This window comes from Schistocerca gregaria, chromosome 2 (assembly GCF_023897955.1).
Source record: "Schistocerca gregaria isolate iqSchGreg1 chromosome 2, iqSchGreg1.2, whole genome shotgun sequence".
Classification (NCBI taxonomy): domain Eukaryota; kingdom Metazoa; phylum Arthropoda; class Insecta; order Orthoptera; family Acrididae; genus Schistocerca; species Schistocerca gregaria.
In genome coordinates this window covers 603,689,462-603,707,019 of record NC_064921.1, presented here as the reverse complement: position 1 = coordinate 603,707,019, position 17,558 = coordinate 603,689,462, and the positions used below count along the sequence as shown (strand labels likewise).

At 38.9% G+C, this 17,558-nt stretch overlaps 1 protein-coding gene across 3 annotated transcripts in view; it reads right to left on the bottom strand.

Moving 5' to 3' along the window:
* Positions 1 to 17,558, bottom strand: part of LOC126334548 (leucine-rich repeat protein soc-2 homolog) — a 138,578-nt gene that overhangs the window by 47,749 nt on the left and 73,271 nt on the right. For all 3 annotated transcript variants that reach the window (XM_049996916.1, XM_049996917.1, XM_049996918.1), the window contains 4 exons: positions 17,018 to 17,318; positions 9,994 to 10,158; positions 9,706 to 9,814; positions 1,284 to 1,323 (listed from right to left, as the gene is read on the bottom strand). In XM_049996916.1, the coding sequence (XP_049852873.1) occupies positions 1,284 to 1,323; positions 9,706 to 9,814; positions 9,994 to 10,158; positions 17,018 to 17,318 (615 nt within the window). The remainder of the gene's footprint in view (positions 1 to 1,283; positions 1,324 to 9,705; positions 9,815 to 9,993; positions 10,159 to 17,017; positions 17,319 to 17,558) is intronic.

Genomic DNA, 17,558 nt, shown 5'->3' with positions numbered 1-17,558 from the left:
GAAGAATGTCCTACCCACTATCCTTCCCATCCCTCCCATAGTGGCCACAATGGAATTCCACTGGCACCAAAACCATACGATATCCTCTTTCCATCCCTACACACCCCTTGCTCCCAATCCCTTGTCTCATGGCTCATATCTCCATAACAGACCTAGATGCAAGACCTGTCCCATATATCCTGCTGCCACTACCTACTCCCATCTGATCACAAGCCCTACTCCCGTTTAATCAAAGGCATCACCAATTCCATCAAAGGCAGGGAGGTGGTAAGTTCCTATGGGACCAAACTGCTGAGGTCATTGGTCCCTAGGCTTACACACTACTTAATCTACCTTAAACTAACTTACGCTAAGGACAACACACACACCCTCGTCCGAAGGAGGACTCGAACCTCCATCCACCTCAGTCCGCACAGCTACCTCGCGTGGCTCAAAGGCAGGGCTACCTGTGAAACCAGTCATGTGATCTATAACCTAAGCTGCAACCACTGTGTTGCGTTCTATGTAGGCATGACAACCAACAAGCTACCTGCCTGCATGAATGGTCACGAACAAACTGTGGCCAAGAAACAGCTGGACCTCCCAGCTGGTGAGCACACTGCCCAACTTAACATTCCTCATTTCAAACAGCCTGTGCCATCTAGATCTTTTCTATCAACACCAGCTTTTCTGAATCGCACAGGTGGGAACTCTCCTTGCAATATATCCTATGTTCCTGTAACGCTCTTTGCCTGAACGTGTTATTCTTTGTCCTCTACCCACCTATCCCCTTTTCTGTTCCCATTCCAGCACTGCATAGCCCCCTAATCCACCAACGCACACAGTCTTTCGCCATCTGTCTGCTGCCCTACCCTCTCTCCATCTCATAGTGTATGATCCTACAAGCAGCACTTTACCAGCCCCCACAACTACCCTGCTATAGCTCCCCCCACCCCCCTCCCTGCCAAATTCCCCTCCTTAACCCCCACCACCCAGACTGCTTCTTGCAGTCTGGCAGCAGCAGCCACAGACTGGGGTCATGATGAGAAACATTTGGAATTTATCTTTCACATCATTCAGGAATTCGATGGTCTCCATTTTTATTATTATTCAGATGCACTGGCATAATAAAAACACAATAAAATGACTTCCGTTTACTAGTGCTGAAGAGTATGCAGTTACTCTTTGATTAACTTATGTTAATTTAATGTTACATGATAAGAATAGGAATTGAATACATTTATAATGACAAATCAATCTTATTTACCTGGAAAGATTTTAAGCAATTTAAACATGATACCTACGTATTTAATTCACTGCAGGATGACTCATCTTCACAATGGTCTGAAAAAGAAAAGCAAATAAGTATTGACTATTTTACAGTTTACAAAGATATTAGTTCGTTATTATTTTGAGCATCCTCAATATATGAGACTAAATTATAATGAAGAGAAAACTGGACACACAAAATCCAAAGTGCCGTCTTTAAAAAATTAAAACAGAGATATATTCACATTTGCTAAATGTTTACATAATAAAGAGCTCAATGTATGAAAATTTGTCTTCATTCCTATAATCTTCAACAATTATTTGTCATATTTGAGCTTTTTACTTACCTAATAAACAGAATTTTTAAAAGTTGGTCTTATTGTATAGCCTGTCAGGTTCATCTTTTGAGTCTTCTACACTATTTTCCAAAAAGACCCCAGAACTGGAGTCTTGAGGTTTGACATTCAAAGGGAAAATTCAGTTTACTTTACCATCCACTGTATCATAATATAGTGTACAACTCTTGTCCCAAAATATAAATGTTGGTCAGAATCATTATGAAACATCTTCCGAGATTGTCCTAAATGCTTTCTCTGAAAATTATTTCGAGCAGTTAGTCCATGAACCCACACAAATTGTAAATGGTTGCGAAAACACACTTGACCTCTTAGCCACAACCAATCCAGAGTTAATAGAGAGCGCCACGACTGATACAGGGATTAGTGGTCACAAGTTCGTTGTAGCTAGGCTCAATACCATTTCTTCCAAATCCACCAGAAACAAACGCAAAATAGTTTTATTTAAAAAAGCGGATAAAGTGTCACTAGAAACCTTCCTAAGAGACAATCTCCATCCCTTCCGAACTGACTATGCAAATGTAGAGACGAGATGTGGCTCAAATTCAAAGATATAGTAGCAACAGCAATTGAGAGATTCATACCTCATAAATTGGTAAGAGATTGAACTGATCCCCCATGGTACACAAAACAGGTCCGAACACTGTTGCAGAGGCAATGGAAAAAGCATACAAAGTTCAGAAGAACACGAAATCCCGAAGATTGGCTAAAATTTACAGACGCGTGAAATTTGGCATGGACTTCAATGCGAGATGCCTTTAATAGGTTCCACAACGAAACATTGTCTCGAAATTTGGTAGAAAATCCGAAGAAATTCTGGTTGTATGTAAATTACACAAGCGGCAAGACGCAGTCAATACCTTCGCTGCGCAGTGCCAATGGTACTGTTACTGACGACTGTGCTGCTAAAGCGGAGTTATTGAACGCAGTTTTCCAAAATTCCTTCACCAGGGAAGACGACTGGAATATTCCAGAATTTGAAACACGAACAGCTGCTAGCATGAGTTTCTTAGAAGCAGATACCTTACGGGTTGTGAAGCAACTCAAATCGCTTGATACGGGCAAGTCTTCAGTTCCAGGTTGTATACCGATTAGGTTCCTTTCAGATTACGCTGATACAATAGCTCCCTACTTAGCAATCATATACAACCGCTCGCTCACCGATAGATCTGTACCTACAGATTGGAAAATTGCACAGGTCGCACCAGCGTTTAAGAAGGGTAGTAGGAGTAATCCATCGAACTACAGACCTATATCATTGACGTCTGTGTGCAGTAGGGTTTTTGGAGCATATATTGTATTCAAACATTATGAATCACCTCGAAGGGAACGATCTATTGATACGTAATCAGCATGGTTTCAGGAAACATCGTTCTTGTGCAACACAGCTAGCTCTTTATTCGCACGAAGTAATGGCCGCTATCGACAGGGGATCTCAAGTTGATTCCGTATTTCTAGATTTCTGGAAAGCTTTTAACACCGTTCCTCACAAGCGACTTCTAATTAAGCTGCAGGCCTATGGGGTATTGTTTCAGTTGTGCGACTGGATTCGTGATTTCCTGTCAGGAAGGTCGCAGCACCTAGTAATAGATATAGTAATAGTCATCGAGTAAAACTGAAGTGATATCAGGTGTTCCTCAGGGAAGTGTCCTGGGACCTCTTCTGTTCCTTATTCATGTAAATGACCTGGGTGACAATCTGAGCAGTTCTCTTGGGTTGTTCGCAGATGATGCTGTAATTTACCGTCTAGTAAGGTCATCCGAAGACCAGTATTAGTTACAAAGCGATTTAGAAAAGATTGCTGTATGGTGTGGCAGGTGGCAGTTGACGCTAAATAACGAAAAATGTGAGGTGATCCACATGAGTTACAAAAGAAATCCGTTGGAATTCGATTACTCGATAAATAGTACAATTCTCAAGGCTGTCAATTCAACAAAGTACCTGGGTGTTAAAATTACGAACAACTTCAGTTGGAAAGACCACATAGATAATATTGTGGGGAAAGGCAAGCCAAAGGTTGCGTTTCATTGGCAGGACACTTAGAAGATGCAACAAGTCCACTAAAGAGACGGCTTACACTACACTCATTCGTCCTCTGTTACAATATTGCTGCGCGGTGTGGGATCCTTACCAGGTGGGATTGACGGAGGACATCGAAAAGGTGCAAAAAAGGGCAGCTCGTTTTGTATTATCACGTAATAGGGGAGAAAGCGTGGCAGGTATGATACGCGAGTTGGGACGGAAGTCATTAAAGCAAAGACGTTTTTCATCACGGCGCGATCTATTTACGAAATTTCTGTCACCAACTTTCTCTTCCGAATACGAAAATATTTTGTTGAGCCCAACCTACAAAGGTAGTAATGATCATCAAAATAAAATAAGAGAAATCAGAGCTCGAGCAGAAAGGTTTAGGTGTTCGTTTTTCCCGCGCACTGTTTGGGAGTGGAATGTTAGAGAGATAGCATGATTGTGGTTCGATGAACCCTCTGCCAAGCACTTAAATGTGAATTGCAGAGTAATGATGTAGATGTAGGAGTAGGTTGTGCTAAGAATTTAATGTTTAGGAAAAAACTTTGACGCTTTATAACTCAATTACCATGGAAGTTTGCCCATCAGGCCATTGTACACACAAGCAGCCTGCCAGGCACACAGTCATCAGATGTGTTTTTCGTTTGGTTTCCTAAAACTGCACAAGACAGAGATACAAAATTGGACATGGGACAGTAGCAAGGATCAAACCTAAGCCAAAGGCGAAGGAGTCTCATGTGCCATCATCTACGCTATGAGAACAACTGATACTAATTTTATCTGGTGGGCTTCTTGAATTTGCGCAAGCAGCAGCCCGATTGGCTAATTTCGATGCTAATTACCTTGAAAACGATAAAACATATCGAATTATTTTTAAACAATTATTCCTCAGCACAACTTACCCTGCAACACCCTTAAAGCTTCTCAGACTGTTTCTGACCACCTTTTATAGTTTAAGCTACATTTCATTTGCAAGTTAATATATAAAATTTTTGTTTAATGTAAGGGTATGAAGACTTTGTAAGTCATTCATAAGAATTAAATTTTTACTGCTGTGTTTTACTGTGTCTTTGACTCATATATAGAAAATTATTTCAGTTTTAATCCCCCAAATGTAATTCACCAGGGTTGGCACAAGTTTCCCCACGTGAAATTCCCTGATTTCATGACAAGTTTTAGTATTTTTCCCTGACAAAATTTTGAGAACTCAACCGTAAGTTAAGATGTGAGTTGACAATCTCTCTTTGCAGCTATGGTACAAGATAAACAATCGTGCAAATGAGGAATATCTATAAAAAAAAAAAAAATTATTTTGGAAGCAAATGGCATTTCCAGATCTGAGAAAAAATCTTTAGTACTAACGTCAAAATCTTCTGTAATGAACTGTTTTTAGATGGAGAAAGCAAGCCAAATGGTATATACGATTCATTATGACCACTGATCTTATTTCATTTCAATAAAACTAAACACATTTGGTGACAAAAATATACATTTCCTTGGCGTTGCAAGACAGATTTAAAATATCTTCCCTGATTTCAGAAATAACCTCAGAAAAAAGTAGGCCTCTTGAAAGGAGTGTATTAAGCAGGAAAGAATTGTGTAAACCAACACTGTAGGTGAATGCCAATAAAACGTTGACTCTGCTATGTTCGTTACTGTCAGCTATTAGCGACTGTGGTATGATTATTATTTTACACGTACTTTGTGATTTTTCTTTTGATAAATATATGAATACATAGCGTACAAACTGCCAGCAACACAATTTTTTTCTTCTTATTATCCATACTTTTTAACATATAAACTACTCTTGAAGAGCCAAAATGTACTACAACAAATAAAATGGCTATAAAAGACAGTCACAATTTCCGAAATCCATCGCCCATGGCCTTTGGCCTGCTGGGGAGCACTGCAGTCCTGGGTCCAAGGATAAACCACGGAAACCACTGCATTACACCACACACAAACAGACCCAGCCTGAGAGTAGATCAGTGAGAGTAGATCCGATGGGCAGGGCCTGCACATTAGTGGGAACCGAATGGCTTCAGATTGGCAGGCCCAATCCATTACAGATACCTGCAGAAACGGCCTGTAGTTTTGGCACATCGTGGGAATTCACTCATGTGGCCAGCTATTCACAAGCCACAGACAACATGTTGATGACATGAGACCACAGTGATCAATCCATGCAACAAATAACTTGTTCTAATACTCCAAGAATCAATAATAATGAGGATAGTTAGCAACTCACCATAAAGATAGTTGCTGAGCGCCAGACAGACACATAGGAAAGATAATCACACTCTCACAACCAAATTTTCAGCCATAGCTTTTGTCAGAAAATGAGAGCACACACACATTCATACAATCACTCAGACACAATTCTTGCACACGATCGCTGTCCCGACTGCTGCATCTACAGTCTCTGAGAATCAAATCCAAACAAACCACACCCCATACCTCACTGCTTCTCATCGACAGCTGCTAGGTTAGCGGCAAGAAGTGGTGGCAGCATTGACCGCAAGCTGAGGGGAGTGGCAGGAAGGAGAGAAGCACTAGTAATGAGGGAGTGGGGAAGCAGTGCATGTACTCAGCTGCACCCAGCCAGTGGTGATGCAAGATACCTCAGTAAAAAACCCATTTCATGTACCAAGACAAAAATGCGGTTTTTCTAGTGTTTTCTCAAATGTCCTTGATTTCCTGACATGTTTGAGATTCCTTGATATTCCCCGATTTCCAGAATCTGTGGCAACCCTGATCACAATATCAAATTTAATCTTCATGTGTGAAACAACGTAACTTGCATCAAATTTAATTAAACATGGTACTAACTGATGCCTTGCTACTGATATGAAGACATGTAAACAGGAACTTTTTCACTTTTCGCTCTCTATCAAGTGTCAGGCAACTGACAAAAAATTCAATGTGTGCCTTTCATCCAGATAACAAAGCACTTATTCTTGAATATAGTTCAGTCTTACACAGTGGTTTTGTATGATTTGTCTTTACTAGCAGCATAATTCTTAAGGGGGGTGGGACATCAAACGGGACAACTTGGAGAGACACCACAGGACATTTTAATTTCCACTGTCTATACTTTTAAAAATAAATTCATTAAACTTCCTCAGAATTACCAGAAAGTATTCAGGATTTAAGCTTATAGTGATAGAAGTTCAAAAATATAAGAAAATAATTTATTTATTTGACATTTGCATTTCACCTTTTTTTCACTTACCACTGGCTGCATTTATTGCTATAGGTACACTTTTCTTCATAAGTAAGGGAGACATGTAAACAGCATACAAACCATACTTACAGGTGCATGAAACTCTAGAATTTTCCAAATCTATTAAAAACTGTGGTAAAAATTGAGATAATTAACTATAAAATTTGTTTTTTTTTCTAAATTGAAGTTTAAAATATAACAGCACATTCATTTTTTCATAAATTAAATAATTTCTAGAGTTTCATACACCTGTAAGTATGGTTCGTATGCTGTGCAAAATTCATTGAAGAATCTCTCTTACTTATGAAGAAACGTGTACCTATAGCAACAAATGAGGCCAATAGAAGTGAAAAAATGATGAACTTTCACATGTAAAAAAAAAAATATTTTGTTATGTTTTTGAACTTCCACTGCTGTGATTGCGAACCCTGAATCCTTCCTGGTCATGCTGACAAAGTTTTATGAATTTATTCATAAAAGTATAGACAGTGGAAATTAAAATGTCCTATGGTGTCTCTCCTGCTCCAAGACAGCCCGTTTGACATCCTACCCCTCTTAAATAGCTGTAAGATATATTAATCACAAAGGACCACATATCCTCATATTAACATTAACAGTCTATGTTCAACGTCGAGAATCAGAAGAAAAGTATATCCTGTTACAAATGTCAAGAACACAGTCAGCTGTAATTTTATCTCCAATTTATTAGCTACTGGTTTCATCATTACAATACATCATCTCAGGCCCTCTAATCCAGATAGTGGCTGAATTTTCTCAGTGACAACAGTATATACGTCATATTTGAAATAAACAGATTTTGCATCAGCTCTTGTTCACACTGCATTTGCATACACCACCACCTTCAAAACACTTGTTGCTGAGCAGCAGTTGCGTCCGAGGTGTTCTCCTGTGCAAATGCAATGTGTGAGAGAGATGGTGCCAAGTCCAGTTATTTCATATATGGCATACATACTGTTGTCATTGAGGAAATTCAGCTGCGAGCTGATATGGAAGGCCTGATGACTGAAAACTGTAATGCTGAAACTGGCAGCCAATAAACTGGAGATGAAATTACAGCTGACAGTGTTCTTGACAATTTTAACATATGAGGTCTGTTCAAAAACTTCTGGAACTTCGTCCACAAAATTTTCCTACACTTACATTTTGCTTATTGTGCATGGCCTCCTTCCAAATACTCTCCTCCACAATTGATACACTGCTCCCAACACCATTTCTTAGTCATTTTGCTGGATTGTGTGAAGTGCCGTCTGTGAATTTTCTTTTATATCATCTAGTGTTGCAAGTCTTCATCCTTTCAACAGGGTTTTTCACTTCGGAAATAAAAAGAGTTCATAGGGCCAGGCCTGGAGAGTATGGAAGATGAGAAAGCATAGTGATTTCCTTTTTTTTGCAATAATCACACACCAATAGGGATGAGTGTGTGGATGCATTATCATGATGCAAGAGCCATGAATTGTCTCACCACTTTTCAGGCCATTTCCTTCTCACATGTTCTTGCAGGTGTTGCAACATGTCCCGATAATATCATCGATTAACAGCTTGTCTCTGTGGCAGGAATTCATGATGAAATAATCCCTCAAAGTTAAAGAAAACTATCAGCATGACTTTGATAGTTGACCTTACCTGACCTGACCTGGCAAGCTTTTTTGGGTCTCGGAGAACCTTTTCTGACCCATTGTGGAGATTATACCTTTGTCTCAATATCGTAACTCTAGACCCACAACTCATCACCAGTAATGATTCCCTTAAGGAACACCTCTTTCTCATTTGTACGATTCTAAAGCTCTTCACAGACTGTGAGATGAAGGTCTTTCTGATCTTGACTCATGAGTTGAGAGACAAACTTGGCGGCAACATGATGCATTCCAAGATGCTGTGTCAGGATTTTGCGACATTATCCAAGTGAAATGTTACATTCTTCTGCAATCTCTTGGACAGTCAACCTTCGGTTGGCAAGCACAATTTTGTTGATACTCCTGACTTGAGCATTGTCGATAGATGCTGCAGGGTGTCCTGGCATCTTTAACTTTTGTACAGCCATTTTTAAATCATGTGAACCATTCGTAACACTGAGTACGGCTTAAGCATTCATCACCACAGGCTTCCTACATCATTTGGTGTGTCTCAGTAAAGGTTTTCTTGCATGAGAAATTTAATGCACATGCATTGCTTCTCACACAGGATGCCAACTGTGTTTCACTCCAACATACCATACACATGAAATTACAAATGTTCTGGGATTTTTTGAACAGACCACGTATAAAGTATATCACATGTTATCCCACTATGCAGTAAAGCAGAAATGGATGTACGTAAGAAAGTATATCATTTTTGTTTCAGGGTGATAGTGAGGACAATCAATCTCTTCAATGTTCATTGCATGACACTGCAAAAAGTGTCATTTCTGGAACAACATGGATTGGCATATAATGACTACAGATTAGAGGTCATTAAGACAGACTCATTGGTTCAGATTTTCTCCACAGTTTTCTCTTCTAGAGTGCAGTAGCTCACACACACATACATCCTGGCAATCTATATAAATGATTATAACCATTCTCATCACGTTCCTCCACATGCAACAATCTTTTCTTTAGTAAAATACTAAATTTACTCTCTTTAGCTTTATTTCTCTGTTGATCACAGTATTAAATGTATACATTTTATCAAAATAAATTTAATGAATTCAGCATTTTACATACATTTTGAGTGTTTTCTCTTTTCACAGTTAAGCCTTTCAATAACTGAAACCTGTTATGGTGTAAGTAAAACTTTGTGTGTACGAAATAATGCTGAAATAGCTCTAGTAAAATGTAAATGTAAACTAACCAAACAAATCTGGAGGTGGTTTACAAACGTCTATCCGCTCTACAGAATGAATTTTATTCCTTAACCTGGTTTTCATTTGTTCATATTTAGCACTTGCTTCACCAGTCACCTGAAAACAAATTTACTCATCAGAGAGAAAAGCACAAATCTATGTGATTACATGTAAACAGGAAGCTCAGATATGAAAGAAAACTGTCATATGTAAGTACTGAAATAACAAATTACTGAAATAAATTAGCAATTAACTTAAAATTCAAGAAGAAATATTGAAACTCATATTTCCTTTACCTTCTCAAAACTGCTGTGAGCACTGAAACAGTTGTTGTCTACATCAAGGGCTTCTAAGGCTGGCAATTTCATCAATAAATTTGGAAAGCACTCGAGCTGATTATCATACAGATCCAGCAGCATTAAGCTAGTCAGTTGTTCCATGCTGTCAGGCAACGATTCCAACTATTAAAAAAGTACATAGTAATTATCAAGAAATGACGAATATAAGGTGGCGAATCTATTGTTAAAGAATAATAAGTCAAACAGTGCTCCTTTTCCACTGAGTCTGTACCTACACACACAATTTCTGATATATTTTACTTTCTTTCTGTAAACAGACGTATAAACATATACTCCTGACCTTCAGCTCCAACTACCATTCCGCATTCATTTTTGCCGTGTGCGCATAATCATATTCGAAACCTTTTTACATGAATCACCTGAGAGCAAATGACAGCTCCGCCAATGCACTGCCTTTTTATGCAAGGGAGATTCAAATGTAAACCTTAAAAGTTCAATAAAATTTCGGAAAGTTGTGAGATGGAGTTAGTAGGTGGTAGTAGTGTTTCTTGAAGTTCAGAAAGTGAGCAACAGGTGGCAGAGTGGTGCTACAACACAGGACAAGACAGCAGCATTCACAATACGATGGTCGCCCACTGTCAACAGGTACCACAACAGAGCAGTGCCCTGTGATGTATTTTTTGTGTAGTGTAGGTGCTGAACCAATTGAAATTCATTGCAGAATGACAGTGCAAGTACGGTGATTCGTGTTCATCGTTGCAGCAAGTTTAAGAGTGGTTTAGGAAGTTTAAAAGTGGTGTAACTACTGTGGAGGAAGCCTGAAGACCAGGGCAGGCTCACCACATAGTGACGGAAAAGAACACTGCATTAATGGAGGAGCTTGTAAAGGAGAACAGGCACATAACTCTGAATGAAATAGCCCCAAGTTTGAAGAGTAGTACTGGTTCAGTGCAGAACACTGTTACAATCGATGAGACTTGGGTCCACTGTCACCAATTAGAAATAAACAGGTCAAGCAAGGAATGACATCACAGTCACTGCTGAAACCAAAAAATTTCTGCAGTCAACTGTTTGCTGGAAAATTCTTGCTCATTCTCTTATGGGATGCAAATGGAGTAATTTTGGTGCATTACATGGATAGGTGAACGACAGTAACCATTATTTCTTATTCGTACATGCTAAAAAGTAACTTTGCCCTGCAATCAGGAGTAAACTATGACGATTTCTGACTAAAGGAGTATTTATACAGTACGACACTGCCCGACTGTATAAAGTGAATAGGACAGCTCAGACTATTCAGGAAACTGAATCTGAATGTCTGTACATCCTCCTTATTTACCAGACCTTGCTTCTATTGACTTTCACCTGTCTGGTGCACTCTCATATAAGTTTATCATTCACTGTTACAATTAAAAATATTATTAGCGCATTTCAAGTTTTAATTTGAATCACCCTTTGTACCTTGTGTATGCAATACTGCTGCCATCTGTATATGTGCGAGTCACTATCCCATGAATTGTCACCTCAGTGTAATGTAGCAAATTGTTCGAAATTTTACATCTGTACGAACATTTTGCAATAACTTGACATAAAAAAGAGATATGAGATACATATGTTTATCTTACAACTCAGACAAATGGTTTAGTTGCATAGTTATTTAATTGAAAGGGAACAGTCAGGAAAAAGAAATCTCCAGCCTTTCTCCAGCATGACAATGAAGTGGGAAAGAGGTACTGAGGCCACTGAAAAAGAAGGTTTACGAAATTGGCTTGCAGAAAGGAGAACCAGAGTACTGATAGATTGCCAAGCATTATCATTCCTATTATAAGAAAATAAAAGGCATCTAGCTAATTTGCTGGATGTTAGTGCTGCAGGAATTGGACTTTAAGCTTATGTACATCCCTGGGAGCACATTGTGATACCGAATACATGTCACGAATCCCTATTGGCTTTGACAGCGAAGAAATGACTGACACAGGTAAAAAGGAGCTTCTCATTAAGATGATTACAGGGTGTGAACAAAGAGGAGCAAAATATACACATAGAATAAAACACAAATTATTGTTTCTAAATATGCAGTGATGAAGGATGACTGTGCTGATAGGAGAAAATAAGAGCAAACTACGTGACACATAAAGGTATTTTATACAGGATAGCAAGTGGAAACTGGGTATTTTTGAACTAAATGTTAATTTTGTACATACTTCTGAGTAACACCCATGTGAAATTTGATAAAATTTCATCATCCTGCACAGAACAGAATGACCTCAAGTACATTAATTTACAAAACAAGAAGTATTTCTGACAATGCTCATTAGGAAAAACAGCTGCAGTATGTCTGACTTAGGATTTGCTTCCACATTAAATACACAGAAAAACTCCTGATACACACAGAAAAATAGAGATACCATCCACAATACTGTCCTACTGTACCACAAGAGCCAGCAAACTCTTGCATACTGCGAAACCATGGACTGCAACTGGTGTTCTAGCTCCCAACTGAGATCAAACAAATAATATGGCTTGTGAAACAACTTTGGCGTCAGTGTGTCAAAAGTATATCAGTCCGTAGATGAACAATTTGTGGAATACCAACAACAGAAGCAGAAAACCGTTTGGAAACACAAAACCAGAATGGTATTCTGGTCTGAGCTGTTAGAGTTGGCGGTCACGTGCATGACGTGTGCTTGCTTGGTGAATTAGTGGCATGTGTTTCTTTTTCTTTTTCTGATGAAGGCTTTTGCTGAAAGCTTATGTGTTAATGTCTTTTAATGGTGTCTGTCTGCAGCTTAATGTGTCATCTTTACAGCAATTAGCAATTATCTTTTCCTACATTGTTGATATTCCAACCTGAGGTTTCCATTGTCAGACAGCCTGAAAACAATAAGATTCAAAAATGAATATCTTACACACATAGCATCCCACTGGAACTCCTTTATAAAAACAAGCAGCAGAAATCAACTTCGTGGCAAAAACTAAGAGAATGCTTCCCATGCACTACTAATAACTAAAATATTTATGAGCAATGCTATTACTTCCTGGCAATCTGTGTGTGTGTGTGTGTGTGTGTGTGTGTGGAGTTTACAGGGACACAACACAGAGGTCATCAGTGCCCCCCCCCCACCGGCACTTAGTTTTTTACCCATATGATGATGATGAAAGTCACTGAAAGCTACAGTTCAATAACTGAACTGATGTTGCTTAGCAACACAGATCTCTCTACCTAAGGAGTCTACCACAAAAAACTATTAGTCACAAAACTGGTTGTTACAAAATGTGATTGCAGAAATTGTGGGCTGATGGAATGCAGTCTTCAAAAAATATATTGATTGTCAGTTTCTGCAGTTACATTATTATAACACATACAAACTACTGTCCTACACAAACCATATTTTAAAATGATGATTCCTTCCTCATCCATATATCATATGAAAACTGAACCATCTGCACTTTTAAAACATCATCTGCAATTTTATGGCAATACAGTTTTATTCACAGATGAAGAACATAACACTGAGGAAAGAACGGAAGCTTGGAAAAGGGAGTACTTGACCTTAACAAGCATATTATTCAAAGCAAAACAAAGAATAAATAAGATGACAAAGTTATGAAAAGGACAGTTTGCTACTCACCTTATAGTGGAGATGTTGAGACAAACTTTTGTTAGGCACTGTCCTTCATCATATATCCTTTTTCCTGTTGCCACTCCAGCACAACATAGCCTTCTTTTCCACCAACACATCCACAGTCTTTTTACTTCTCTCCTTTCCTGCTCCCTCCCCCTTCGTCCGTCTACCCTCCCGACTGCTCCTAGGTGCCCTACTCTATGCTCCCACAAGCAGCACTTTACCATTCCCCACAACCACCCTGCTATCCCTCCTCCCACCGACCCCAGTCTGCTCCTTACCCCCACCACCCACATTGATTCTCCCACCATTTACTATTCATTGCAGTCAGGCCTCAATAACTACACACAACAGTCACATGTGTGTGAGGTGTTTGCATAAATGTTTTCAGAAGAACACCTTCTGGTCGAAGATTACTTGCTTAGCAGTCCTTTCATTGCCCCCGTCTATGACTCAACATCTCCATTACATGGTGAGTAGCAACCTATCCTTTTCATAATACTGTCATTGTTCCATCCTGGATTTTCCATTGTTTAACAAATAAGATAAATATTATACAGATACCAGAGCAAATCTAACAGTACCATTCCTTTACAATTTCAGACAGGACAGGTTTTCAAGACTTTTGGGGGAATATGAAAATTGATGATTTGCTTTTCAATACAGTAATTTTAAACTCTGATACTAGAGTAGAGTGTAACAATCTAATTTAACATTGAGAAAGCTGGGTTTTAGAATGAGTATCTTCAAAGAACTTGCTTACCTTTTCCAAAGAACAGAAACAAGTTTGTGGAAATGAGAGTAGTACCTGTGTCAAAGTAGTCAAGAATGTGATTTGGATATGATAGAGAGTGCTTTGTAACAAATTGATGGGTGTGATGTTCAAAGTCAAAGGACACCAGTCCCTGAAAGATATCGTAAGTGAAGGAAGATAAGAAGAACGAAATATCCGGGGCTTCATCGAATGAACCATCCTGGTACTTAACATGAAGTGATTTACAGAAGGAACGGAGAATCCAAATAACTATAACCGGAGGGGACGTGCACGTGCGTGTGCGTGTGCGCGCGCGCACGCACGCACGCACGCACGCACACACACACACACACACACACACACACACACACACACATTCCCCCTACTTTTTCTGGATGTAACCAATACAGGTGCTGTGCTGAATACAGGTGCTGTGCTGTAATGGTACAGACAGTTGATGTGTTTTCTGAGGAAGTGGGGTGCAAAATCTTCACACAGCTGTCAACATTTAGATTTTTATGCATAAAAAAAGCACTTAAAATAAATGCCAGGATGATCACTTTGCAAAGGACGACAGGAATTTCTTTCCCCAATTCAAGCTTGGGCTTCATCTTTAATGATGTCAACATAATGATGAAACTTGACCTTTCTTTCTTCTGTTTCATCCATAGATATGAGTCAAGCGTCTTAGCCATGGCAATTCTTAACTTAATAAAATGAAAAACTGTCCTGCTTCGCCAAAAAATTAACACGCCAACAGGTTTTGGTGCATACCACAGAACAGCAGTTGGAAAAAATTGTGGTAAAAAACATTCCATTGAAAAGGGAAGTAATTTTCACTCCACTGCAAGATGACAAACTGCTGTTATCTGTCAAAAGAAATCTGCAGTAGAGAAGTACGTAGTCAAATTGGGGTGGGAGGGGTGGGGGTGGGGGTAGGAATCTGGACTCCCCTATCGCCGAAATGAAATTACATACAACCCAGTTGCCATGTAGTGAAATGGAAAGGTATAAGAGGCGATCAAAAAGCACCAATTTGAGAGCATTGCTGCAATGTAATGCAGCTCCAATTTTGGTACATTGGCACCAGAATGTGGACAAGGGATTAATGTTGTGTTTGTGTCCTTCCGAAGTCCTTGCGGTAAATGTGGGAATGTGACCTATGGTTACATTATTACCACATGCATCCAAAACAAGACAAAGGAAAGTCGAAGAAAACACTGATAGGTATCTATCAGAAAATGACGAACGAGTATGGGCTGGAATGTCTGTCGAAAAGCATGGGACAACAAGGGGTACTGTTGCTTCACAATAGCATATGTCCCCACATTGCAAATGTTGTAATACAGAACTTACGTTAACTCAAGTGGGAGACACTTGAGCACCTGCCCTACGGTCCTGATCTCTCTCCATGTGACCATCACACCTTTGGTCTCCTAAAAGAGCCCCTGAAAGGTCGATGATTCTTGTCAGCCAAGGACGCGCAGCAAGCAGTCAAGGACTACTCCATGCAGCAGGGTGTTTCCTCAAACAGATATCTTCAACCTGGTGTGTGGATAGGATGATTGCCTCAATGCCCATGGAAATTTTGCCTGAGTGGCATATACCAATTCTGGACTATATGGCATTCAAACGGAAACTTTTTTATCACCCCTAATATTTTGATTTTCAATCACATGATGAAAAAGTCACACTCTGTTGATAGGCTACAAGGCCATTGAGAGATTTAAACTATCAATATGTTGACAGCACACCTGACTGTTGCCTAGCTACCACTTTAGCAAAGACCAACTATTGTACACTGTTACCTTTATTGGAGTTCAGTTGTTGTTTTGTTAAATCAATTCAGTTCTCACTTACAGCTGAATTTAATGCAAGTGCTACTGTTTGTTGTTTTTGTGCTGTGTGCTGTTCTGATAGTTTCTAATTATGGAAAAGTTTGTAACAAGAAAGAATAGGAAAAAGACTGAGCTGCATTTTGTTAGGAATGAAATAATACATTACACTGTACTCAAATTTTAGAACACTTCTCTTGCATAATTTTGTAGAATCAATACTATTTGTGTGAAGGCATCCTGACAGCAAATTAAGCCTATAAAATTAATAAATAAATGAATATGTTTTCAGCATAAAATGAAAAGCAAGAGCCTTTTTAATGTCCTCTTTTAACAAATCGGACCCCCAGCCCACCCCTTGACAAAATCCTGGCTACATCCTAGCGGTAGAGTATTATAAATAGGAAGACACAAAATAAGTGGTACATATACAGTTCAACGGCAAAGATTCAATTGTATTTCTGGGGTATGATTCTACCACTTGAAAGAAACATTTCAATATAATTTCTGTTCTAAGCTGCAAATATGTTATACATTCTGTAAATGAATGTCATTGGGGAGGAGGGGGTGGGCGAGTAATTAATTTTCACAATGAAACGTAAATTAGACACAGAAGAATTTAGTCATATGAGTTGAAAAATCTGACAGTATAGAACACAGCTTCAATTAAACATATGTCAAAAACAAATACAAAACGTGAACTGATGGGGCTAAATTTTACACTAAATATTAATAGTGGGTCTCCTGCAGTTACTAAATTTGACAATATCAACATTAAAAAGTATGTGATTAAGATTGCATAATACCATATTTGAGTTGATTTCTAGATGAATCAGGTGAGTCAGTTGACCTATTTCAGATGGAAGCAACGCTAAACGATTATGTGACAGCCGACAACGTGTCAAATGCTTCAGTTTGCAAAAAGTCTCTGGTAGCCAGTGTAACTCATTGTATGATACATCCAGCACCTCAAGATGGGATGCTAACTGCTCAATGGTGTTGGGTAGGTCAGTCAACCCAACATCAGGAAGATGAAGCTCCCGCAGTGAAGAACATGTGCTCAATACATTGATAGGGAGCACCAGGAACATATTGTATAGAACGTGCCTGCAGAATAAAAAGCATCAAATAAATATCTACATGATTATCTACATTTATGTAATATACAATTAAAACAATTGGAAAGTTTATTTCTATAGTGAAGTAAGTATCTCCAAGAAATGAAAATTTTCGGGAAATAAAAGTTTTAATAATCTGCAATATCATGAAAAGGACAGTTGCTACTCACCATATAGCAGAGATGCTGAGTCACAGATAGGCACAACAAAAAGACTGTCACAAGTGCGG